At 40.3% G+C, this 26390-nt stretch overlaps 1 protein-coding gene across 2 annotated transcripts; it reads left to right on the top strand.

Annotated features, from left to right (window-relative positions):
- The first annotated feature begins 3983 nt into the window (after positions 1–3983).
- Positions 3984–25115, top strand: GTF2A1 (general transcription factor IIA subunit 1). 2 transcript variants are annotated; one of them, XM_081922890.1, is made up of 9 exons: positions 3984–4244; positions 10005–10106; positions 11074–11305; positions 15933–15997; positions 17379–17454; positions 18224–18357; positions 19244–19564; positions 19867–19956; positions 21151–25115. In XM_081922890.1, exons 1-9 carry the CDS (start codon positions 4230–4232, stop codon positions 21256–21258), a joined length of 1143 nt encoding a protein of 380 aa, XP_081779016.1. In that variant the 5' UTR covers positions 3984–4229; the 3' UTR covers positions 21259–25115. The 2 variants fall into 2 exon arrangements, with proteins under 2 accessions (XP_081779016.1, XP_081779015.1); XM_081922889.1 differs by lacking the exon at positions 3984–4244 and adding an exon at positions 7383–7712.
- Positions 25116–26390: the final 1275 nt, after the last annotated feature.

Consider the following 26390-nt stretch of genomic DNA (forward strand, 5'->3'; position numbering starts at 1 on the left):
GACTGAAAGTGGTCTTGATGGAGGAGATACATAGGGACCAAGCAGGCTTTCTTCCGAGAAGACATTTGTCAGACAACGTAAGGAATATAGTTGATATCTTGGAAAAACTGGAAGTGAATATTAATACTAAAGCTGTTCTGATATTTGTAGATGCGGAAAAAGCCTTTGATAATATTTCATGGAGTTTTATGATAAAAAATCTCCGGGGGATGGGGGTAGGCCAAGGGTTTGAAAATGGTATAAGTGCGATATATTCTGAACAAAAAGCAAAACTAATTGTAAATAATGTGGTTACAGAAGAAATTCCTATTGAAAAAGGGACACGTCAGGGATGCCCAATCTCTCCATTACTTTTTATATCGGTCCTGGAGGTTTTGCTGAACATGATTAGAAAGGACCAGTTGGTTAAAGGAATAGAGGTCGGAGCTAAACAATATACCGGTAAGCTGAGAGCCTTTGCAGATGACTTGGTACTTACATTGCAAGAGCCTGAATCTAGTACTAAAAGAGTATTAGAACTAATTCAAGAGTTTGGTCAAGTAGCAGGATTTAAATTAAATAAGTCTAAAACGAAAGTTTTGGAGAAAAATCTAACAATATTGGAGAAAGAAAGGTTTCAGAGTGAGACAGGGTTAACAGTGGTTAAGAAAGTGAAATATTTGGGGATAAATATGACATCTAAAAATCTGAATTTATTTAAAGATAATTATGAGAAAACTTGGACGGAAGTAAAAAAAGATTTAGAAACTTGGTCAAATATGAAGCTTTCCTTGTTGGGTCGAATCTCTGTTATAAAAATGAATGTATTGCCTAGAATGTTGTTTTTGTTCCAAGCATTGCAAATAGTGGATAAGATGGATTGTTTTAAGAAGTGGCAGAAGGATATCTCAAAATTTGTCTGGCAGGGCAAGAAGCCCAGAATAAAATTTAAGATATTAACTGATGTGAAAGAAAGGGGCGGATTTGCCCTGCCAGACCTCAAATTGTATTATGAAGCAACAGCCTTTTGCTGGTTGAAAGAATGGCTACTTCTAGAGAATACCGATATTTTGGACTTAGAAGGTTATGACAATTTTTTTGGATGGCATGCATACCTGTGGCACGACAAGGTAAAAGTTCATAAGGGTTTTAAAAATCATATTGTCAGGAAAGCATTATATAACGTCTGGATTAGCTATAAAGATTTGTTGGAAAGTAAGACTCCAAGGTGGTTGTCGCCAATGGAGGCAAAAGCAGTTAAAAAACTAAATATGGAGGCCGACTGGCCGAGATATTGGGAAATTCTGGAGCAAGAAGGAGACAGACTGAAATTGCAAAGTTTTGAGAAGTTAAAAGAGAAAGTGAGAGACTGGTTGCATTACTATCAGATAATGGAAGTTTTTAAACTTGATAGGAAAGTTGGCTTCCAGGTGGAAAAATCAAAATTAGAAACTGAATTGTTAGAATCTAGTACTAAGAATCTATCAAAAATGTATAACTTGCTGTTGAAATGGAATACACAAGATGAAATGGTTAAATCTGCAATGATTAAATGGGCGCAGGATATTGGTCATGACATAATGTTTGCCGACTGGGAAAAGTTATGGACCACCGCGATTAAATTTACGGCATGTAGTGCCTTGAGAGAAAATATTATGAAAATGATTTATAGGTGGTATAGATCTATAATGAACTGAAAAAGGTACTTAGGTACACCTTCCCTAAGAAACCAGAGGCCTTTCTCCTGGGCATAGTTGGCCAATCGGTTGTAAAGAAGGATAGAACCTTCATATATGCTACAACAGCAGCAAGAATTCTCATAGCAAAGTACTGGAAGACACAAGATTTACCCACCGTGGAAGAATGGCAGATGAAAGTGATGGACTACATGGGTCTGGCAGAGATGACGAGCAGAATCCGGGACCAGGGAAGAGCGACGGCGGAAGAAGATTGGAAAAAATTTAAAGACTATTTAAAGAAATATTCAAAAATTAGTGAATGTTAGATTGATGTTGAATGAGAAAAAATAGGGGTTAATAGCGATAATGGTTAAGTGAAAGAAATGGAATGTTCTTATAATTAATTTGAAAATAAGGGAGGGATTTGTTAATTAATTAATTTGACATGAGAATGCAGAAAGGGGAGGTACGAGGAAGTCGGGAGAGTAAGGAACATGAAATTAAGAGTTTGAAATTATACATGTTGTATGTTTTCTTTATTGTTTTATTTTTTGTGTTATGGATGGAAAATTGAATAAAAAATTATATGAAAAAAAAAAGTCCAGGGATCTATTCGTAGTCAGGGTAGATGATTTGGGCTTACTTTTTTTACCAGGACCACCCAGTAAAGATATACACGTAGGTAATCACTTGAATGACAGGGGTCACCTGGCAGCAGTCATTCCATCAGGCTGCAGCAGAAGGAAAGGGAGCTGGGTCATTTCTTTGGCTCTACTGAAAAACCAGATCCATTTGACTCCTCTCTCTTTGAACAGTTTTGATTCCAGACGGTTAGATTTACATCATAAGGACTGAATCCCCGGTTTCCGTGTTTTACTGTCCCTGCCTCATCCCTCCCCTCCCATTTGTGGCATATATTTTGGATTAAATGAAGGGAATGCCTATTTTTAAAAATCTTAAGCAAACCACTCTAGGAACTGTTTCGCCTGAAAACAATGGATGAATGGATGGGTAATTTTATTTATCTATTTACACATATACCCCAAGATCATGAGAGCATTCAACTCTAGTGGCAGTTCCTTAGAAAGTGGAGGACATATGAAGGATGGGGTTATAGACATATAATTTTGCAGAGGGAATGCTACGGCTGTAACCTAATGGGTGTAATGGAGATAGGTGAATACAACCTCATTCTCAGAATAGACCCATTGAAATTCATGGCCATGACAAATCTAGATCCACTCATTTTAATGGAAAGTTAGGTGAATACAACCCATGGGCCTGTGGATAGAGAAACAAACAGTAAGGGGAGGGGTAGCCCCGAGATATCATTATGATCAGGGCCATCTGAAACAGTTTGTCTATTTCTTCTGCTGACACTACCCAAATACTGATTTGGGTTAGAGAGCTAAAAATAAAACTGTTAAGGTGATGGAAGACTTCTAAGTTAGTGTAGTCTTCTCACCAGGATTGGGATAGCTCAGTTGGTAGAGAATAAGACTCTTAATCTCAGAGTTGTGGGTTTGAGCCCCATGTTGGGCAAAAGATTCCTGCATTGCAGGGAGTTGGACTAGATGATCCTCGTGGTCCCTTCCAACTCTACAATTCTATGATTCTATGTGCGGCAAAATGGAATTTGGAACAAGTGAACCAGCAACAGAACATTGCAGTGTGAAATGTTCCTGTTCATGGATACTCAGTTCCATTTCCCCTTTCCTGATTATACATAATTATTTTTACACCTAACAGTCAACCACCATTCCATACCCACTGAGTTTGCTCAGTATTCACTGGCCTATTTTAGACTCTTCCTCTAGGCTTCCTCTTCAAAAAATGTTAATTGAAGTTAATTAAAATGTAAAACTGGCCCTGATAATGTTCTGAGTGGTGCAGTCCTGGTTTAGCTTTTTTCACTCAGAGGACAAATAGACCCGAAAAGCCCATGGCTCAGCATCCAGTGTCTTCATTCAGCCTATTTATTGCCTTTAAGGAATCCTTTAAGGTGATGCATGAGGCTAAAGGGAAAGTTTGCAAATTTATTGTAAGCGTGTATGAGCCCAACTAAAGCATATCGCATACTGTCAGCCGGTGGTTAGCGTTCTGTGTGTATCTGCATGCTTCAGCAAATGTGAAACCAGAAGTATCTGCAAAACCTGCACGTAATTTGTGAAACTCCAGAAACAGTACTTTAGAAATATATATAGGCACACAGCACAATCAACTGAAGTCAGTTTGTGCCAGCAACCTTTCAGAAAGCCGTGACTTGAAACTTGCTTTGCATTTACGAGAACCATTTGCAGCTGTGTATAAATATCACATGTTACAAATTCAGCTATTCTCATAAACTTGCCAGGTCCAGACAGCATCCATGCAAAAGTTCTTAAAGAACTGAAACGTGAAATTGTTGACTAGCTAAGAAAATATGTAACTTGACCTTAAAATTAGCCTTGATGCCAAAACACCAATTTTTAAAAAGGCATCCTGGAAATGAGGGGAAATGGGTGGAAAGCATTATCAAGAATAAAATCACCAAGGATACAGGAGAACAAGTCTTGATAAAGTGGAACCAGTATGACTTCCGAATGGGTAAGTGATGTCTCACTAACCTATTAAGAGTTGAGCGTGTCAACAAGGATATAGAATTATAGAGGCAATCCAGCTGAAACTGTGTACTTATACTTTCAAAAAGCTTTTGACAAGTACCTCAACACAGAGGTAAGCTTAGTGTATAAGCTTAGCACTTGTGGAATAAGAGAGGCCCTCTTATGGACTGGCAACTGGTTAAAAAACTGGGAGCAGTCTAGGAATGGACAGAAAACTGAGTCCCCCAAGAGTTTGTATTGGGACCTGTATTTTTTAACTTGTTCATAATTACCATTTAGAGTTTGAGTCACCTAACCTCAAAAAGAATTATTGTAGAGCTGGAATACATTTAAAAAAGGGCAACCAAAATGATCAAGGGGATGGTGCAACTCCCCTATGAGAAAATGTTGCATTTGGGGCTTTTCAGTTTAAAGAAAAGGTAAGAGGTGACATGATAGAGGTGTGTAATATGCATGGCATGGAGGAAGTAGACAGAGAAAAGTTTTTCGTCCCCTCTTACAACACTAGAACTTGTAGACATCCAAAAAAGCTAAAGTTTGGGACACTTGGGACAGATAAAAGAAAGTACTTCTTCACCCAGTGCATTGTTACTATAGAATTTGCTCCCCTAAGAGGCAGTGATGGCCATCATTTTGGAAGGATTGAAAAAGAGGATTAGACAAATTCATGCAGGATAAATCTGTCAGTGGCTGAGTCATGGCACCTGGCTATGTTCCACCTCTGAATGCTAGTTGCTGGGAATCACAAGTAGGGAGAGTCTTGTTGATCTCAGGTCCTGTTTTCAGACTCCCCATAGGAATATGTGAGAACAGGATGCTGGACTAGATGGGCCATTGACTTGATCCATCAGGCTTTTCTTATTGGGCTTTTGCTATGGGCTGCTTGCCAGGAAAAAAAACCCTGCATTTGTCCCCACCCCCACAGCTATAGCCCCATGTTCATAGCCTTCATAATAATGAGAGTATCAGCCATCTGGGCTGCATTCATGATAGATGGTGTTGAAACTGGCCAGGCTTCAGGAAATTATTAACTACAAATAACTAGAAATGCCACACAAGTGTTAAAACAGCATGATGGGGGTGAATTACAGGCAGTAACGTCATTAAAATGCCCCAGTTTTGGGTTGGAAGTTTCACAATACACACTTACCTGGGAGTAAGTCACATTGAATTTAATGAATCTAATTGACAAAGCAGATTGGCTTCATTGTGGATAAAAGCAGAGAAATATTGATAATCATTTTAGTTGTTCAATGAATTAATCCCTTAGCAAGGCATTTATTTTTCACTGTATTACTTCCTCACACTGACTTCAGTGCCTATTGACACAGGCCCACTTGCTATAGTGTTTTAGCTACCTGCTGAATATATTTTTATTTCGGCAAACCTACCAAGAAATATAATTTAGCTACCTACTTTTGTTTTAAAAGTCTTCCTTATTTTGTCTGTGTTTTAATGAGAATTATTTTATGTATACAGTATTTGTATTTTAATAGTTATGTGGAATTCACCTTTGATCAAGTGGTTTATAAATCTTATAAATAAAATAAATTCCCATTAAGTAACTACAATATGAAATGGCTTTGCAACAAGGCTGCAATCCTATACCCAGTCTTCTGGGAGTAGTGAACTCAACGGGGCTTATATTTTTATATATGTGTATAGGATTGGGCTGTCTCTTTGCTGCTATAGAGACATGACATTTTCTAACCAGTTCTTAAGTTTAGCAGTGCAATCCTAACCATGTCTACTCAGAAGTCATCCCTACTTAATTCAATGGGGCTTATTCCCAGGTAAGTGGGGTTAGGACCGCAGCCTAGAGCCAGTGTGGCATAGTGAGTAGTGCTGGTCCAAATCCCTGCCAAGCCCACTAGATAGCTCAGTTGGTTAGAGTGTGGTGCTGTTAATGCCAAGTTTGTAGGTTTGATCCCTGTATGGGACAGCTGCATAATCCTGCATTGCAGGGGGTTGGACTAGATGATCCTCAGGATCCCTTTCCAGCTCAACAATTATTCTATGAAGCTCCCTAGGCAGTCACAGTCTCTCAGCCTGACCTACCTCAAGAGTGCTGTTGTGAGGATAAAAACTGGAAGGAGAAGAGAACCGTGTGGGCAACCTTGTGCCCTTTGGAGGAAACGTGGGCTATAGACGTGACAAATAAATTAGGAATTCGCTCGCCGCTTTGAATGACAAATGGGGTTTACTGTCTTTCCAATACCGGGGAAGTTCCTGCTAACTTGCATTGCGCGTTTTACCAGTCCGGCCACTAAAATACTGGCTTGCTGAGCACATCTAAACCCCAAATAATGCTCAAACGGGTGGAGGCGCCAACTTCAGATTCACACAGAGCAGCTGATGAGAAACGGGTCAGCATTACAAGTTCCCCGCCATATAAACCTCCTCCTCCTCCTTCTCCATCATCTTGAGTGGCGGGGCCAAGAATGACAGGCTCCGCGAAGCTTACACCGGCGCTTCCGGTGCCTAATAGAACAGGACAGACAACGCCTCCCCCACCCCCCGCCCCAAAAGGGACACGATACGATAGAGATGTGTGCCTAGAGAGGCCGCATATTTTATATTACGTTTTCCCGCCTCACACATGGAAACTGGTAACGCACCAGATGGGCGACTTGTCTCCTCAACCCATAGAGATAGAAACAGGTAGAGTCGCTAAACTTCAGGTAAAAACATCGAAAGCCATCGTCGCCCGTGAGCGCGCCGTTCCAGACTTCGGCGTCTCTATGGCTAAGCCTATTCGGGCATAAAGGCGGCTCAAATTTCGGGCAGAAATAGCCGCTCGTTGCGAGCAGCCAGGGAAGCCGCCATGGCGGTTGGGCTCCCACTTCCGCCTCGGTATAACTGTCATGGCGTCAGAAAAGCGGAAGTCGTGAAGAGGAGGAGGGCGGCGATAGGCGACGTCTCGCTCCTTCTCGCGGGACGTGGCCGTCCTCCCCCTCCCTTCCCTTCCCCGGCCTCCCCCTTTCTCTGGCCGCTCGCGCAGCTGCTCGGCACTCGCTATATAAAGGGGCGAAGCGAGCAGAGCAGGCGGCTGGCGGCTGCAGCCCAAGGGCCGCCGTGTAAGGCCGGGCCGCGGGGGGAGGGCGGCCTCGGAACGCGCTTTCCCCGTCAGCGGCGGGCGAGGGAGAGAAAGAGAACGGAGGGCGAGGGGAAGCCCCTGAGGCGAGACCGGGGGGAGGGAGGGGAAGACGGAGAGCGCGCGAAGTAAGGGGGGGAGGAGAAGAGGAGCCAGCAGTTTACCTCAGCTCGCAGTCTTCCCTTAAGAGAGAGGCGAGGGGGGTGGGGGGAGGGAGAGAAGTGCTTGAAGGTGCCTCAGCCGCCGCCCGCCCGCCTGCCTGCTCTTGCCTCAGCCGCTGCCTCGTTGGGGGTGTGCGGTGTCCTGCCCGGGGGGTTGGCGCGGGACATGGCGAGCTCGGCTAATACAAACCCCGTGGTAAGGACGCAAGGGGGAGCCTCGAGGCGGGGAGGCGGGAGGGCCGCTGGGCTTGTGTGGAGAAGAGGGAGGCGGTTGTTGCGGTGGTGGTGGTCGTAGTAGTCGTAGTATGGGCGGGGGGCGGCGGGAGAGAAAGAGAGAGAGAGCCAGGAGCGGACCCTCATTCGGCCTCCGCCCGGAGCCACAGAGGAGGAGGGAGGCGCGCTCGCTCTGTCTCCCTCGGAGCAGCCGCCGTCTCCCTCGCGCGCTGCTTCGGGGGTCACCGCGGAAGAGGCGCCGCGGGCGTCTCGAGGCAGCCTCCCGCTCAGCGGCTCTCCCCCCTCCGCGGAGGGCGTGGGAGAGAGAGACAGACAGAAGCGGCGGGTTCCCCTGGCGCCTCTTTCTCTCCCGCCCGGGTGGTGGGTGCCTTTCTCTCTCCCCCCTTTCTGAGCGAGGAGGTTGGGGTGGGTGTTCATTTTTTTTTGAAAAATTTAAATGTATGTGTGTGTCGGTGACCAAAGGTTGAAAAGCACTTTTTAATTCCTAACGCAGAAGAAGAAGAAAAAAAAACAAAACCGAAGTCTCTCTTCCTCCTTTCCTCCTCTTCCCACCAACCCCCATCTTTTCTCGGAAATATCTTTGACGTGCGCCAAAAAGAAAGCACTCTTTTAAGCCCGTGCGAGGTTTCCCCAGAAAAGGTTTTTATTTAGCATTGCTGTAACAAATACAACGATTAAGCCTCTCTTCCTCCTTTCCCGCCTCCCTTTTCTACGCTTCCCCGTCTCGGTTTAATACTAGACGACACAGTTTCCCCGAGTCTCTCGCTTTCCACATCGGTTTGCAATAAGCAGTCACACGAAGGGAAAAACAACAACAAAATAACCCTGCCCCTTTTAACGTTATTTCCCCGTTTCACATTTTTTTTAAAAAGAACGAACTGAATTCACTAAGGGGGGGAAATAACACTCCCCCCCATCCCAATAAACCACTGCTGACAAACCAGGGTCCAGGCGGCTCCGTTGCAGATTTGGCCGCTCTTATTTTGTGCTCTCAGATCCATCATGGCTTCCCCTCGCTTTTCTCTCTCCCTGCTCCTTGTGTTCCTCCTCCCTGTGGCTGCCCTGTTTATATAGAGCCATTGCCGCTCTCTAATATAGACTCTGCCAGGATGGGAAGGTGCTTTCCAGCCCCACGTCACCGCCTCTCCATTTAAACACCACATCAGCCTTTAAATAGGGAGAGAGCTGCGGAAAGCAGGCTGGGAGGTGCCTGCACAACGCAAGCTGAAAGGAGCTCGCGCTCTCTCGTTCAGAAGCTGCCGCTCTCGGCTTTCAAATTCAATTTGCTGTGGCTGTTTGATGGCAAAGCGGCTGGTGCATTTCTGTCCTTCTAGCTGTGTTTTTTTTAAAAAAATGTATATTCGGTGAAATAGAGAACAGTTTGTTTTTCTGCTTTTTAAAGCATTTACAAGCTCTTGCCTGATCTTGTATATGTTTATAAAGAACCAAGTCTGAGCTCAATGGGGCTTAATAGAAGTGTGTCAAGAATTGTGTACTTGCATAGTAAAGCAGTATTAAAAATACCTGTGTGTACATATGTTTACATGTGTCAAAGGATAGATGAATTACTATCTATGCACAGGGTACAGTGAGAAAAATGGTTCTTCTCCCGTTCATAGTTTAGCAGCTGAGTGTTCAGCATTATAGCCCCGTTGAATTCAGTGCTGCTAAACTGTTTCATTGTTGTGATTTTATGTACCTTGGGTTAAATCCGAGTGAGCACAGTGGAGTTTATATCTAACTAGACTTACATATGATTTGTGCTGTAAAAGCTGCCACTTTTAGTACACATGGTGTGAATTGAAGCTTTAGTCCCACTTGACATCAGTTGAACTGGACTGAATTGGAGCAGAGTACTTTGGTTGGATTCACATTTTGTGAATCAAGGTTACTACATACTAGATCAGGGCTACAATGGTTGGGCTACAATTCACACCATCTCTAATCATTTGCCATGCTGGCTGGGGATTACTGGAATTGTAGTCCAACACAATCTGGAGGGCCAAAGGTTTCCCAACCCTGCATTAATTGTCTTATTGCTAGAAGTGTTAAAATTCTCTGGAATGTTATACATATGTGATGGTTTAATAACTTTTTAAAAAATATATAATTTTTGAGACAATTAAAGAAGTATCCATAAGGATTATCTGTGAAACAGTAGTTCAGTAATTTAAAAATATATCTAGAAGTGTTTTGAAATATTGCTAGCATATATCTCATTTAATAAGCTGGTCTTACCTGTGACTTTTTGCAGCCTAAACTATATAGGTCTGTGATTGAAGATGTCATTAATGATGTCCGAGAGGTCTTTCTGGATGAGGGTGTTGATGAACAGGTTCTTGTTGAACTGAAAACAGTAAGTTATGTTCACTACAAATTACTTGCTGTTTGCAACCTTGTAGCAGTCAATGCATAAAACTCAGCTTGAAGGGCTGTATGCTGTAAATATTTATATAGCATGTCACTCCAAGTATTCTGCATACATTTGCAGAGATTCTTCCTTAGAGCAGGCCCATAATGGAAGACATTGCTACCCCTGAATTGCAGGTGGAGAACTTAACTAAAGCCACCTAGTAAATTCAAGGCTGGATTAACATTTGAACTGGGAAGTTGTAGCCATTGCTCTACATCAACTCTTCAAAGCTTTAAATTCTGCTGTTAAATATAAGTGTTTTATAGTGGTTTTCATAATTATGTCACCTTTCTTTGAAGAAGATCTAAGAGTATAATGGTTTTAATGTGACTGCTGCTTAATGACTTTGCAAAGATTAATAGTATGCTGTGAACATTTTTCATTATCAAAATTGTCTTCCCTCCATTGTACTGAGAGAAATTTTCTTGTAGTTGAAATTTTCAGTAAATGAACAATCTAATGTGTGAAATGAAATTTTAAAAAAGTTTTAGAATATCTCAGGAATTCCATTCAGTAATATTCATCCAGGAAACAAAATATTTCATTCCAGTAAAGAGCAAGCTTTGTATCTTAGCTTTATTGACTTGGTGCAGAATATTTTCTAATGGCTGTTTATGACATCAGAATAGATGTCTTTTTTACTATGTTGCTGATGTCCCTTAGCATCATCGAGACATGCAGTTTCTATCAATATGGATAGGAGTGAAAGGAGACTCAAATACAGAATGGAACCAAATTCATAAGCACTATATAGGTTCCTTTTATTTTCCAGAGGATTTTGGGTCACCTCCCTTCAAAATGAATAGATAAGAGAGAGTTCATTGAATTAGTAATAATAATGTAGAGAGTATATAGTTGATATATGTAAAAAGAAAAGTGTCCTTAAGTGAATCTTGCTTAATAAACACAGCTGTGGGAAAACAAGCTGTTGCAGTCCAAGGCTGTAGATGGATTTCATTCAGAGGAACAGCAGCTTTTGCTGCAAGTTCAGCAGCAGCAACAACAACAGCAGCAGCAGCAACAGCAGCAGCAACAACAACAACAGCAACAGCATGCTCATCATCACCATCACCCACAGCCACAGCCAACAGTTCAGCAGCAGTCCCAGACACAGCAAGTCCTTATTCCTGCAACACAGCAAGGTAAGAACCGAGTTCCTTTCTGGATCTGAGGCTTTGTAAAGTTACAGCAATGTTTCATGCAAAGAAAAATTAACAGGATTACAAGTTCTCAATTCCTTCTTTTCAATTTACAAGTTGTCTTCAGTGTATCACAACTAGCCATATCTCAGTGGCAAAGCACCTGCTTTGAATGCAGAAGGTCCTAAGTTCAATCCCCAGGTAGGGCTGGGAACATCCTCTGTCTGAAATGCTGGAGAGCTACTGCCAGTCAGTGTAGACACTAAGTGGGCCAGTGGTCTGACTTGGTATTAAAGCAGATTCATTTGTCCTTAATTGACTGATATTCCCCATCTTAAAGTGTCAGTTGCTCATAAAATGTCCTTCCACTTACTTACTTACTATAATTTCAAATATTACTGGATGTCAGGGCTTTTTTCAGCCAGAACTCAGTTCCAGAACTTCTCAGGTGGGTGCCATTGCCATTCTAAGAGAATGAGGGAGGTCTTCATTGTGAGTTCCAGCACCTCTTTTTCTAGAAAAATAGAACTGCTGTAAGTGAAGACTGCAAGTGTGAGGTGCATAGTATGAGGAGCTGTTCTAGTGTTTGCAGGTGGTTGTTTCTAGGACAGACCTCCAAACTATTTGAGTCTTAGAAAACATTTAGGAGAGTACATTTAAGGGAGCACCAAAAACTCATTTCACAAAAGAAAAATTTGCGAATCTTCCCCAAATAATACAAAACACATACATTTACCAAATAAACCCCAAACATGCAGGCACTACTACCCCCCAAACAAAAAACTGGCAAGGCGGTGGACCTCTGTGTGTGCTGGAGGTGTTTGTCTCAGTGCCCTGTGGTGTCCACGAGTGCCACAATAATTTAGAACATGACTGGGCTTAGCATACGCTATCTCATAGTATGAATTTCTACAAAAATCAAATGTGTACACCAGTAAGGCAATTCAGATTTTATTGTTATTATTATTAAAACAATACTGTATTTCCTTAGTCTGGATGAAAATAACAATTGTTTCATCTTACTGATTTTTAGGATGATTATCTCCAAATGGCAGCTGTCTAATATGACATACCCATACTGCTGCTAAAATGTATGCAGGTGGTACATAAGTGCTACCTCTAGGACTAATGTTTAGATTCTGTGCAACACCTAAGTAACAATGAATGTCTTATGCTTTACACTCTCTAGAAATGCCCCAGGTCTCCAAACCCTAGGTACATCTTCCCTACATTTTATTTTACTTCCACAAAATAAAATATTCGGTAAAGGACCCCTGGATCGTTAAGTCCAGTGGAGTTTGATTATGGGGTGCTGCTCTCACCTCTGCTTTCGGGCTGAGGGAGCCGGCATTTGTCCACAGCTTTTCTGCATCATGTGGCTACCTTGACTAAATCACTTTTGGCGTACAGACCACTGTGACAAGTGCCAGACAGTACAGAAACACCATTACCTTCCTGCCTCAGCAGTAATTATTTATCTGCTCGCACTGGTATGCTTTCAAACTGCTAGGGTGGCAGGAGTTGGTACAAAACAACCGGAGCTCCCCCTGTTGCACAGATTTGAACTGCCAGCCTTACGATTGGCAAGCCCAGGAGGCTTGGTGGTTTAGACCACAGCACCACCCACATCCCATAAAATACTCAGTACATGCTCATCCAGCAATTAATCTGCTAGCAAGAGCTATTTCTTAATTGCTGCCACCAGCAATTACATTATTTTTTAGTGGAGGTGGGCAACTCTGAAGTCTTACGGGGGGAATTCATACTCTTCTGATCATTCCTATCAGTGCAAGAATTTCTGCTTGCCAGAGCAGATTTGGGGGAGGCAAGGGAGGAAAGCCCCATTGCACTGGGTTTAGGTTTTTTTAGTGTGCCAGCTTCGTTGAATCTGGTCCTTAGAGTAAGCCACTTGGTTGACTTGGGGCAATCATGTGGTATAGGCCGGGGAATGAGCTACCTGCTTCCTTCAGGTTGAATTGGACATAAGGCCATCAAGCAATCTAGGCATGCTCTCAAAATATGGGAGCTAGTTAAATCCCTTAAGCAAAAGACTTGTTCAGTTAAACATTTGCTTACAGAGAACAAACAGAAAGAGCAAGTCAGAGTAGACCCATTGATGTTAATGGGGCCCATTTATATTAATGGACCTAACTTGGTTGTGATCATTCATTTCAATGGATCTACTTTGAATAGAGCATAGTTAAATACCACCCAATATATAAAAACTACTTAAGAATGTTTCTTTTATCATTTTTTGGCTTCTATGGCTTCATTAAGCAGGGTTTGTTTAAATAAAATGTGTACTTCCTAAAGTCCCAAATGGCCTCCCATGCTCTGAAGAGGCTCTCATCAGCCTATGTGTCTCCATACCAGCATCAGTTAGAATCTTTGTTTCAAGTGACTTTTCAGCCTTTTTCAAATGTAAGGCTTCTGTTACAGAATAAACCACCAGCACCCTGGACCAATTAGAGCTGGAGATGCAAACAAATATTTTATTGTGACCAAACCAGATACGGTTATCAGCATTCTGATTTACTGCTTTGGCACACTGGGCAGGTTTGAAGATTGGCTAAATCTCAACCCCATCTGCATTAGACAAAAACAGAAGTTTCTGTATCTTTTCCTCCCTTTTACAGAAGTAATTGCAGCTTCAGGTAGAGGGGGTGCATTTTAGATGGAGGAAAACATTCATCACTCCTCAAATGCCCTGATGTTTTTCAGATTAGTAAAACAATCCAGGAGGTATCACACCTAATTTAGTACTCAGTTAAATTGAGACTCTTAAACCAAACAGGCAGAATAAGCAGAATACAGTACACAACTTCCTTACATTATGATTCTAATGTAATTTGCACCTGCTTTTTAATTGTAATATTTTTATAACCCTCTTGGATCATTTGGTAAAGAGTAGGCTGTGAGTATAAAACCAGAAATAAAACTTGCTTCCTGGGGTGTCCTTATCATGAGGCAGGAGTGGCAAACCATTCAATCTGTGTAACAGATATAATTAAAGAAAGAAAACACAAACTGCTAAGCTATTTTACAAAATGGAGTCTTGGACTTTTAAGATGGCTTCCCTCATACCAAGTTGGCCAAACAGTAGTGCTCATGTTCAGCATAGGTCAGGCTCATCACACCCTGCTTATCACTGTTCTTCCTTTCTCTGTTAGGATTTTAGGTCCTTGGCTTAAAATGTTTGGAATATTGTAGTGGATATGATCTCTTCCATATAATAGTAAAGGATATGAACTTAAACTAAAAACTCACCTCTCTTAGCAAGCACAGAGGTAAAACTGAACCTTCTGCAGTGAGTGTGATAATTGCCATACACCTTTTCAAGACTTCTAAGTTTGTTAGGAATTGTTTCTACTGAGGTATGTATCTGGTTTGGTGTCCACAATATAAATAGATTGTGATATGGAAAACCTCATTTGAAGAAGAAACATTGTTGGTTAATATTCCTTTAACTGGGTTACTAGTTTAGTGGATTTTGGGATTGCTGTGAGTGTAATTTATCAGGCTTTTAGAAAAAAAAAATGATGACGAATATTTTGGTTAACATCGGTTAAATGCAAACTAGATTAGTGTGATTTCAGGTGAAATACCTGATTGGAAAACCATACTTTGAGAATGCTCATCAATATCTCCTTATAAAACTGGAAGAAAGTTTTGTGTGGTACAGGGCTCTGTCCAGGCTCTAATGTGCTTCAATATTTTCATCAGTGATTTAGAAGAAGAGGTAGAGGGAATTCTTAAGAAATTTGCAGATGACCCAAACCTGCTGTGGCTAGCTAACATCTCAGAAGACTAAAATAAGATTCAAAATTATCCTGAGGGAAAGGAAACGGGCTTAAATTAACAAAATGCAAAATTCTATATTTCTGGGGTGTGTGGTGTGTAAAAATGCATGGGTACAGAATTGGAGATCCCAAGTCACAAGACTTGTTCCACTTTATTCTGCTGCAAGTACATGTGAAAGCTTCCCCAAATTGTAGTCAATCACAAGCTGAACATGAAACAGGGATACAGCTGCAGAAAAGCTTATAGAAATATAGTTTCCAGGTCACAGGAAATAATAGTTCCACTTTATTCTGTGCTAATGAAATCTCATCTGGGGTATTGTGTCCAGTTTAGGACACAATACTTTAAAAAGGATATATGCAAATAAGAATGGGCTTAGAGGAGGGCAACTAAGATGGTCATGATGGAAAATGACACCTTTGAGGAAAGATTGACGGAACTAGATATGTTTAGCCTGGAAAAGAGAAGACTGAATGGAGACATGATTGCATTCTTCAAATACCTGATGGTCTGTCTCATAGAAGAGGACAAAGACTTGTTCTCAACCTCTCCAGAAGACAGGATTAGATCTAATGGGATTCAATCACAATATGAAATATTGTGGTTTATTGTTAGGATAACTTATTGATGGTAAAAGGAGAATTATCTGGAAGTCTTTGAGCAGATGTTGGTTGGATGCTCAGTTCTGGATGTCATGCATTGATTAGTGGGTTGGACTAGAACGATATATAAGTCCTCACACACTGTTCTATGATTATAGTGTTAATAAGCTATGGCAAAGTATTCTGTGGTGATTCAAGCATTGATTACCTTTTTTCATGTGTTGTAGCACCTCAACAACAAGTTATTATGCCAGATTCCAAGCTGATACAGCACATGAATGCATCGGGCATGGTAAGATTAAGCAGTTTACCTTTAAGGCAAGCATGCCAGGAACCAATTAGGAAAGATTGTTTGTGACCAAGCCAAATTATAGTTTGCATAAAGAAAAACTAAACCCGCACTGTACAAAATAACATTGAATTGTATAAGCTTATGCCTCTTTTTCAGTGACTGTTTTGAATGTTTAGTCTTTTTTAAAAAAGCAGAACACTTATGGTAGTAGCTAAATGTATTATATAAGTTATAAATTGTGTACCACTTATCAAGAAAAAGATCTTAATATAAGATCTAAATATGGACCTGGTTTACATAATCACTTTAAGCCATAGATAAACATAAACTGGTGAATACACAATGTGAAGGTGCACAGGGCAGAAATAATGGGCTCTTCACTCCACCACCACTCCTGCTTTCAGGAGCTAACCCATGGTGTGGCTCAGAGTTATGTCAGAACACAAGCTCATGTCCCTGTTATATGCAGCAGTCTGATGGCTTTCCAGAATTCTGAATAGATTGTCAATTATTATTTCACAGGTAAATATTTTTATAGAATTTTACAGGTTAAATCCATTGTGTCCTTTTTCATGAACAGCAGGGTTCCTCCTCCCTGTGGAAGGGATGTGAGTCAGTGGAGGTTCCTGGTGGTGGAAGTTGAGGGAAGCATTTTTTGCCTAGTGCCCCAGCAGCTTCCTGTGCTGCCTCCTACAATATCCCAGGGTCCCTCAATTCTCCAGAGCAGCTTTTTAGGAGACGGCAGAAATAACCGGTTAAATTGCACCCCCAGTTTCCTCCTCTAGTCCATGGCAACTCTGGATCCACTCTGGGAGTGAACTGGAAGAAAAGGGAATTAATTGTTTAATATTTGTATTTATAAAATAAACAGTACTATAACTGACTTAAAAGCCATACACTTACAAGAAGTTCCAGTTACAGGTAGGTAGCCATGTTGGTCTGCCATAGTCAAAACAAAAAAATTCCTTCCAGTAGCACCTTAAAGACCAACTAAGTTAGTTCTTGGTATGAGCTTTCGTGTGCATGCACACTTCTTCACACTTCTATCTGAAGAAGTGTGCATGCACACGAAAGCTCATACCAAGAACTAACTTAGTTGGTCTTTAAGGGGCTACTGGAAGGATTTTTTTTGTTTTGACTTACAAGAAGTGTAAGAGTATTGTAAACTGCCTTGTGATTCTCAGATGAAGGATTGTATAGAAATTTAATAAATTAAGAAGTGCTCAAAGCACTTAAAAATGTGGATGGAAGAAGAAAGCTGTTGTTATTCTAATATAGAGACACGTAATCGGCTATTGAAATCCATGTGCTGTTTCGTCTTAAATCTGTGTTTTCATTATATAATTTATTTTTGCTGCTAAACTAGTTTCTTATATTTCAGAGTGCTGCAGCCACTGCAGCTACCTTGGCTTTGCCAGCTGGGGTTACTCCTGTTCAGCAGATACTCACAAATTCAGGTAGGTTTGTTTGTTTGTTTCTGTATGTGTCAGTATGAATTTCTATAGCGTTATACTTTAGAATTTCAAACATAAAAATGTATCAAATTATATATTTTGGAAGTGGAGAACAAGAAGCATAAAATCAAAGCACATGAAGGGGAAGGAAAGGGAAACACTTGCCTCATGGTCTTCTCCAGACTACCCACCATGCTAATGTCACCACCACTTGTTCTGTTTCTTGCGAGGCAATCCTGCAATCTTCATTATCAGAACATGGGGCATGAAGACCAGACAAGTGGGGGGGCAGGTTAGCAACTTGTTAAGCTGCATATTCACGTTAGCATGGCAACTGCAGGAGGAGGAGGAGAGATGCATGTTCTGCTTGCCCAAACAGTAAATGAGATCTCTCAGTGCTCAGTGCCAAGCCAGTGTGGGGACAATTGTGTAGGAACAGCCACAAATGCAGCACACTATGCTTTTGAGCCTCTAAGAGTCCTCTAGTTAATTAATAATGCAGACAAAATGTAAGGTTAGATGAACTTCTTGGTCTGATTCAGCAAGGCAGCTCACATGATTCAAAACTAACATGGCTAAAGAGTAAACTTGTAGGGTATCAATAGACATGTCATTGAGTTAAGAATTTTCCCAGTGTAACATTATTGGTTTCCTTTGTAAAAATGCTTCAGTTCATGTGTGTGTGTGTCAGTTCATTGCATGATTGGGTCTTGGGTCAAGAGAAAGTTCCACAAGTTAAGTGAGATATTCAAATGGACTCATTTTGTTACAGGCCAAATCCTACAGGTGGTTAGAACTGCCAATGGAGCTCAATACATCATTCAACCACAGCAGCAAGTGGTTCTACAGCAACAGGTTATACCACAGATGCAACCTGGTGGGGTACAGTCTCCTGTTATACAGCAAGTAAGATTGTTTGGTTAACTAAGGGGAATCTTCCAGGTCACTTTGCAGGTATCATGTTAGCACAAAAATGGGAGAGTTAAGGGAAAGGAGATAGGTATGAGAAGAAGTATTTATAATTAGGGACAGAGCAAACATTGTTTTTGTTGTGACTGTGGCATAATTGATTTCAGTAAAGTTAAACAATGACTCACTTAAAAGATTAAACACTGCTGACACCTTGTAGATGAAGAAATGAATGGTGTTTAGTTACTGAACTAGTTTTATGTATTCATAATAAAGCTAGCATGTTGCTTTCTTCTATAACACATCAGCATAATGAAATTAAGCAGGATTAGGGGCAGCTCTTTTTGGAAACGACTTCAGAACAATCCCTTATTGCCTTACCCATCTGGTCTGTGTTTGAGGAAAGAGGCCAACATGGATTTGAACAGTCTAAACAAATATATGATGTCCTGACTAGAGAATCCATTGCTACTTATGAAGATGCATTAGATACTGCGTAGTCCTTTTTTAGCTTCTGCCACTTTATGAAGCAAAACAATGGAGACAAACTTGAGTCCTCCCTCTATTGCCCTGGAGGAAGATAGTGGAATGGAAGGAGGAGTCAAGTTTGTCTCCATTCTTTTGCTTCATGAGGTGGCAGCAGCTAAAAAGGACTAAGCAGTGTCTAATGCTAGCTGTTAATCAAATTAGGCTATATTTTAATAAATGCCAAGTTCTTAATAATTATTTTCTCAATAATTATTGAACATAAATATTCATATGCAAGGTTTGCAAGAAACAGAAGTAGATTGTCTTGCTTGTTTTATTACAGAAACAAAAACTGAGACTAAGTAGGAATTATAGCTGTGATACAATATCTTTTGTTTTAATTATTTTTGCCTAGGTTTTGGCTCCTATTCCTGGAGGTATCTCACAGCAAACGGGAGTGATTATCCAACCCCAGCAGATCTTATTTACAGGAAACAAAACCCAGGTAATACCTACAACAGTGGCTGCACCCACAGCAACACAAGCACAGATTCCTGCAGCAGGTCAGCAGCAACCTCAGCAGCAAACAGCACAGCCACAGGCACCTTTGGTGCTACAGGTAGATGGAGCGGGTGACACATCATCTGAAGAGGAGGAGGAAGAGGAGGAAGATTATGATGATGATGAAGAGGAGGACAAAGAAAAGGATGGAGGCGAAGATGGCCAAGTTGAGGAGGTAAATTTTGAGGTGTCTGCTTCGATTAGACTTTCACAGCACATATAGATAACATTAATGTGTTAATTCTAGCTGAGTTGGTTGTAGGATAGGAAAAAAATCTGCTCTTATTAGATAAATGGGTTTGAAAGGTTGGGGGCGGGAGCTCAAAGTGGTGAGCTTTTGTCAGTTAAAGAACATGCATGACTAGGTAATATGCACATATGTATATTTTAAAACTGGTGTCTTCATTGTGTAGGACTTCTATATAAATGTGTAATGTTTAATGAATTGGGTCATCTGAATACTCAAATATTTTCTAGGAGCCTCTGAATAGCGAAGATGATGTGAGTGATGAAGAAGGGCAGGAATTATTTGATACTGAGAATGTTGTTGTGTGCCAGTATGACAAGGTAAATCTGACAAATATGACTCCTAAAACCTGCATTGCCTCCTTCAAAAACCATATACTTGAGAGAATATGTATATTTTTTATGTTTGTATTAATAGTGGTAAGAACCTCACTTTCCTAGTACAGTTTGCTGACAATTTAGAGCTGCAATTCTTAGAAAATTTAAGCAGTTAGAATTATTTATTTAAACCTTTAAACCATGTCTCCAGTTAATTTTACATGAGCTTGTAAAAGTTTATTAGAAGTATTCATAATATGGAGATGGGGAATCTTTTTCAGCCTGAGGGCTACATTGCCTTATTAGCAACCTTCTACAGGCTGTATGGCTTCAGCAAATAGGACACAAGGAAAAGTTGAGTGTGGCACAATGGATATGATGCTTATCTCTTTGCAGTGGTCTACATACCAGCCAAGCAAAAGTCAGAGGTGTTCTCACACATACACTCACTTACACACACATATGGACACCTTGGTCTGCATCCTCTATCCAAATAAGAGGTGTTGATCACAGTTCAGAGATGCATTCCATTGACTCAAGTAGGGTGCAGGGCTGATGTGGTTTGGGGAGGGGGCATGGCCTATTTGAGTCCCAAGAGCCCAAACAGTGAGGCACAAAGAGCTGCTTTTGTTGCGCCCAGGTTCTCTTCCCTTGGTTTAAAAAAGGGATCTTACGCTGCATACAACAGTGTGTGAGCCCCTCTGTGCCTATTCCCTCTGACTACGGATCTTAGAAGGGCTTTAGGGCAATGTGATACAATACGGTGTCATGTTGATTTGAAGTTACTCCAGGTAGCATGGCTGCTTCCCTCTTGCCATACTTCCTAGAGTGGTTTCAGAGCATCACTCTGATGAAACCCTTCTTTACTAGGGTTAGTGGAGGGAATGTGTATAAAGCAGTTCACACACCTGTGAGCAGCATAAACCCCTTATTTTAGGGGGTTTCTCACCAGAGATTGAGAGCCAGAAGGAACCTGGTTTGAGCTTCCCTCAAAGTGGACATAATATCTGTCTGGAAGCTCCTGTGGAAGGGGAAGAGGTATTTTTTTGTGAGATCCCTTCTACCTCCAGCTACTCTTCCCATGCTCTTTTGGGCAGTTTATCCATCCCTCCAGATGGGTGGGAGGTTTTTGTTAACAAATGTTGTATTTTAAGCTTGGGATGTTTCTCTTCAACTTTGGCTTCCCTCCTTCAACAGATTCATAGAAGTAAGAACAAGTGGAAGTTTCACCTCAAAGATGGAATCATGAATCTTAATGGAAGAGATTATGTATTTTCCAAAGCTATTGGAGATGCAGAATGGTGAAGTTCCTTACACATAACAAACTCTCAAAGCAAAAGCAGGAGATTTTGATTCTTGGACATAACACTTCAACAGAAATCTATATCTGCGCATCGGAAAAGAACAGTAGAACCGAGACTGCTAGAACAAAGAAATAGCATGGCAACGTTGACACTACTTCAAATGGGAAAGCTGAGGCATTGGTGCAGCTAGCTATGCCTGAAAGCTGGTTTTGTATTAATACCTTAATTAACCACTTCTTCCTATAGATAAAGGTAACTAGCATGTGAGGCTTAATCTCCCCATACACTGATTTGAAGGAACTCTTCTTTTTTGGTAACAATACTATGGGAAAAGCTTAGTGTGTCTTGTGTATAAATTGTGCTGACCCATTCTTTCTAGGAGTGGGGTTGGTGAGAATCTTGCTTAAACTTGCGTGGAGGTTTCTAACCAAACAGTAAGGACTGAAGCATTGAGTTCTAATAATTACCTTGTATGAGTAAAACTATTTTTAAAGCCCTTGTGCTGGGTCATGCATAATAATTTTATCTACAGTTTTAGGCCTTTTATATAAATTTTGATCCTGGTACCAAAATCCTCATTTGTATTTTAAATTTAATAATTCTGAATCTTTCATTTAATGCGATGTTGTATTTTAAAGGGTCTACCGATGGAAGCTTTTAATGTCTCGGTCTTCCTGCTCTTTCGAAAGGTCTTTAAAGATTGAGCAAATCTAGTCTGCTATGTGCTGAATTATTGCTTGTCAGAAATCAGTCTTTAAAAATATGATTTCACTGGTTAACCTAAACTTAATGTGTATTCCCATTGCCAAGTGAGTGTGCACTGCTGGTTATGAAATCAGGTTGCAAGTGAGTATGTACTTTGGGAAAGGGTCTATCTACAGCATTGAAAGAGCTTCCACTTTCATTTCAGTAATACTGAAAAATATAGTGAACAAAATCACCCTAGCTCTGATAATTGAGCAAGCAGTAATTGCTCAATTAATCAGTTCCTCAATAAATAGCAGAAAGTTGCTGTTGAGGCTGTTTTTTTCTGTGATTGTGGCAGTGGTCTTTGGAAATTAGACTTTCAGAAATGCAGGGCCTCTTCGCAATATGGTGGGGTTGAAGTTCAGGCCAGATAATGGAAGACATGCACTTCCAGATTTCCTGTGATAAGATCTGGAGGATACTAGTCACCTGAAAAACAGTGAAGAGCAGATTACCCCCTTGCCCTTCTTTCAGTGCTTGTGTTTGTATGAAAAAGGAAACTTATAAAAAATGTTTTTCTATTAAAATGGCCACTGTGTTTAATCAGCACTATGTATTAGTTCCTTCCTCTTCTCTTCACAACTGTCTTCTTTGCATTTTGATTCAGATGCGTCAGTTGCTCCTGCTTACAGAAGATCCATGCAATAAGCAGTTAGGTCTTTCTGCACCCAGGATGTTGCTAAAGTTTAGCCAAATTTGTCAGTACTGTTGTATAGTGACATTCATAAAGCATCAAGAGTTTTTAAATGTAAACATTTCCTCCCACTTTCTGATACAATATATATTGCCTATTAAACCTGCATCACTGGGTGCAGTTTTAGCTCTGAACTTGAAGGTTCGTGTAAGTACTTTATTCCCACTGTGTAAAACAATGTAGGTTTAAAATAATATATGCCACTACTTAACATGCCAAGATTGTGACTATATTGAGATCAATTGCCATTTTCCTTGCATCCTTCTGTATCTTATGGCCCACTCAGAGTATATCCTAGTTTTTAAGTATGATTTAATACAGGCTTCAGACCAATCAGAAATATTGCACTGTGAAACAAATAGGCTGCAATAGGCTACCATTTACTATTCATTACTGGAACCCAGATACTGTACAGATGACTTTGCATTGTGCACATCATGGGCACTGAACAGCTGCTTGTCTTTAGCCTTTTATTTATTTTAAAGGATACCACAGCTTTAAAAGTGACCTACAGATAGGCCTATATGGAAGCAGGCATAGTGTCTTGCAAGTTAATTGTGGGTATGCTTTGGTTGGTGAGGGTGTTAACAAGTACCTGTGAAGTTCTTCTGAAAGCGAGTCACATACCAAACTTGTGCTCTTACTTGCTCCATCAAGTGTTCCTTTTTAAAATCAAAATGTGTGTTTTTAATTTCATTTTATTGTAGCAGCTTGCTGTAAGAATTTAGTTTGCTTTCACTTATTGTTGTACTTGAATTTTAATCATGGTTTTAACAATGTAATTGAGCAGACCTTTTTGTTAGGTTTCCATTGAAAATCATCATTCCTTTTGGGAGGGCAAGGTGTCCCCATGGTTAGTCTTTAAGCTTTTTGTCACTTGACCCCCCCCCCCTTAGACTTGGAATTTGTTTCTATTCAGTATCTTTGCTTCTGAAGCAATTAACGGTTTGCAAGAAGGGCTTATGTTTAGATTTGCACAGAGAACAGGAGCACCTTGTCAGGGATATAGAGAAAGCAACTTCTAAATGTTTTGATCAGGGCAATGGGAGATTTACAGAGTGATTACACAAAGGTGAGAGTCTTGTGCCTTTGCAATCTTCAGGTATTCCTGCTTTGCATTGATTGATGTGATATGTAGGACCGTTGGATTCCTTTGGTTGTAGATGTCCTACAGAGTTTCAATTGTAACAAACACCAAGTCTAATCTTACCAGCTTTCTAGTATGTGCAATCATTTGAAACGTCTAAATTAAAGATGGACTTTTAAGGAGGTTTTAGATACTGTCACAAAGAACTTTATATTGGACTATTTAAATTTAATGTGTAAGGTGTGTCCCCCTCCCCGCTCCAGCTGCCTAGTGGCAACCAGAGTTTCCATCTCCAACCTATATCATAACCTGCTTTTTGTCATTGGTCATCTCCCTGGAAATGGATCATGATTTCACAAATACAAATATTGTGCTAGCTGTCTTTTTCAAGGGGATGAAACTTGTAATTGAAGAACAGTTGCTAGAAAAAGCAAAGAACATGCAACACGTGTGATATATCCAGATTTGTAGAAATGTCATATTTAAAATAGCGTTAGCACCTTTGGGTTTTCATTTTTGGTCTGTTCACATCAAACAGCAACAATGTCCCCATGTTATTACTGCTGAGTGAAAACTCTGTAGTTCCCGTGCAAGAGAGAGGAAAGAAATAACTTTTCACTTGTTCACAAATCCCTGCTCTTCTGCTTTAAAAAAAAAGTCTCTTTTGGCTTTGTTTTATGGAGGTGGGGAACAATCCCCAAACCTGACAAATTATAATTAGTTTGGTTCATTGTATTCAAGATAGCAGACCTTGAGCTGAAATGAGCTATATCAGTTGTAATTTAAGAGTTAAGTTTCCATTTTTGGAAGATAGTAGAATATTGGTTGGTTGTTTTCTCCATTTTTAAAGTAGGTCAGGAATGTTCAGAAATTTGGCATTTTCCCCTGTGACAAAACTACTTGCTTATTTTTTGAATTCTTGATTTGGATGTTAACAAAGAACAAAAGGGTAATTTTTTTTAGTGGAAGGATAAAAGCAGGCTAGCCACATGTGGTAACATCATGCATTAACTTGCTCCTGTGTGCCTAGAGTACCAAATAATTTAGGGAAGTGGAAAATATCCTTAGTTGCTGTTCTGAGCTACTATTGTCAACTGCTGTTGTACATATACTGTTATGTGTAAGGGGGTAAATATATTTATTATGTTTGTAAAATTCAATCTGTACAATTGAAGATCAAGGATGCTCTTCCTGGGATGTACAGGATGTGTTTCAAAGGCCATGCTTGGAATACAATTAGAAAACTTAGTATTTTGATGTACTAAGACCTATTTTAAGTTTAATATTTTGCCTTTGCAAAAACTTTAATTAAAGATGTTATTTAAAATAAGCTTGCCACTTTTATTTACTATTTTGTGTATTAAAATACTTTTATGTGTAATCTAGTTGTATTCACTTTCTTATGACATGATTATGCAGATGACAGGATTAAGCAAGTTCTGAAGCTGTGAAAAGCTCAGCACTGGGTCAGATGCAGAAAACAGACCACAGCTTGACTTTTGCAAAGTTCTTATTGAGCTGTATAAGCAGACTGGGTTTTTATTTGCATCCTTACAAGTGATTCAAAAGGAAAATGTAAAAAAGCACAAGCAAAATTAAAAAATAAACTACCAACAACTAGCAACAACAAAAGCATATATATGGACTTCCCTTCCCCTCCTTCCCTGAATTTTTATTTTCCACTTCTCCCTCTTATTCTAAGTTTCTAAGACTAGAAACTGCTCCTGTTCAGAATAGTTTATACAGGATGTAGTTTTTACTGTTATGCTTTACGGACATTGAAATCAGCAATGCAGAGAGCCTTTGGTAATTTTTGATATGTATGTTGATTACTTAGTGTGGGTTTTTCAGTGTTTGGAATTTTAAAATTACTACAAAGTTGAAAAATTTCTGTAAGAAGGCTTTAACAAGCATGTGTCAAATGCAGTTGATCTCATGAGGAAAACACACTAGATACAGGAAGTAAGACTAGTTTCTAGACAAAAAAACCATTCCTATTTTTTTAATTAAATTTCTATACCACCCTTCATCCGAGGATCACAGGGTGGTTTACAATATAAAAGGAAAAGTACATAACATGGTAGCAAGCAAAAGTAATAAAGCCCCCCCCCAGTTTAAAGGGCTTTAGCCAAAGGCTTGTTAGCAGACTGTTTTTGCCTAGTACCTGAAGGTATGTAAAGGTGCTAGGCGAGCCTCCGTGGGGAGAGCATTCCACAAAAATGGAGCCACCACAGAAAAGTCCCTGTATGTACAGCCTCTGGTCTGCAAGTTGCTGCTTATGCATCACATGCGCATGTGAGTAAAATTAACCATATCTTCTACCACTGCTTCCATATTCAAAAAAGGCTTTTATAAAAGTACATGTGCACTTTGGAAATTGTTTCTGGAGTGTCATGAATCACTTCAGGGATGAATGCTATAGGGCTACTGGTTTCCCACCACTCTTTTAGAAAAGGCAACAGTTTTTCAAATGGGATAAGCACCCCTCCCTGAACAATTTATAGCAAAACAAATTCTTGCCAAGATGTTTTGGAAGGGCTGAAAAGATTACCAGTTTTTTCGTAAGAAATTTGGGTTCTGGAGTGAAGATTCGAAACCAGGTTTG

The sequence above is a fragment of the Podarcis melisellensis genome (assembly GCF_964234715.1).
Source record: "Podarcis melisellensis genome assembly, chromosome: 1".
NCBI lineage: Eukaryota > Metazoa > Chordata > Lepidosauria > Squamata > Lacertidae > Podarcis > Podarcis melisellensis.

Bases quoted from the DNA above. Each gene is read 5' to 3' on its own strand.
- GTF2A1 (XM_081922889.1), top strand. From the start codon at position 7,683: ATGGCGAGCTCGGCTAATACAAACCCCGTG. The intron at 11,306-15,932 runs GTAAGAACCGAG...CATGTGTTGTAG, and splicing joins TATTCCTGCAACACAGCAAG to CACCTCAACAACAAGTTATT. The intron at 15,998-17,378 runs GTAAGATTAAGC...CTTATATTTCAG, and splicing joins ACATGAATGCATCGGGCATG to AGTGCTGCAGCCACTGCAGC.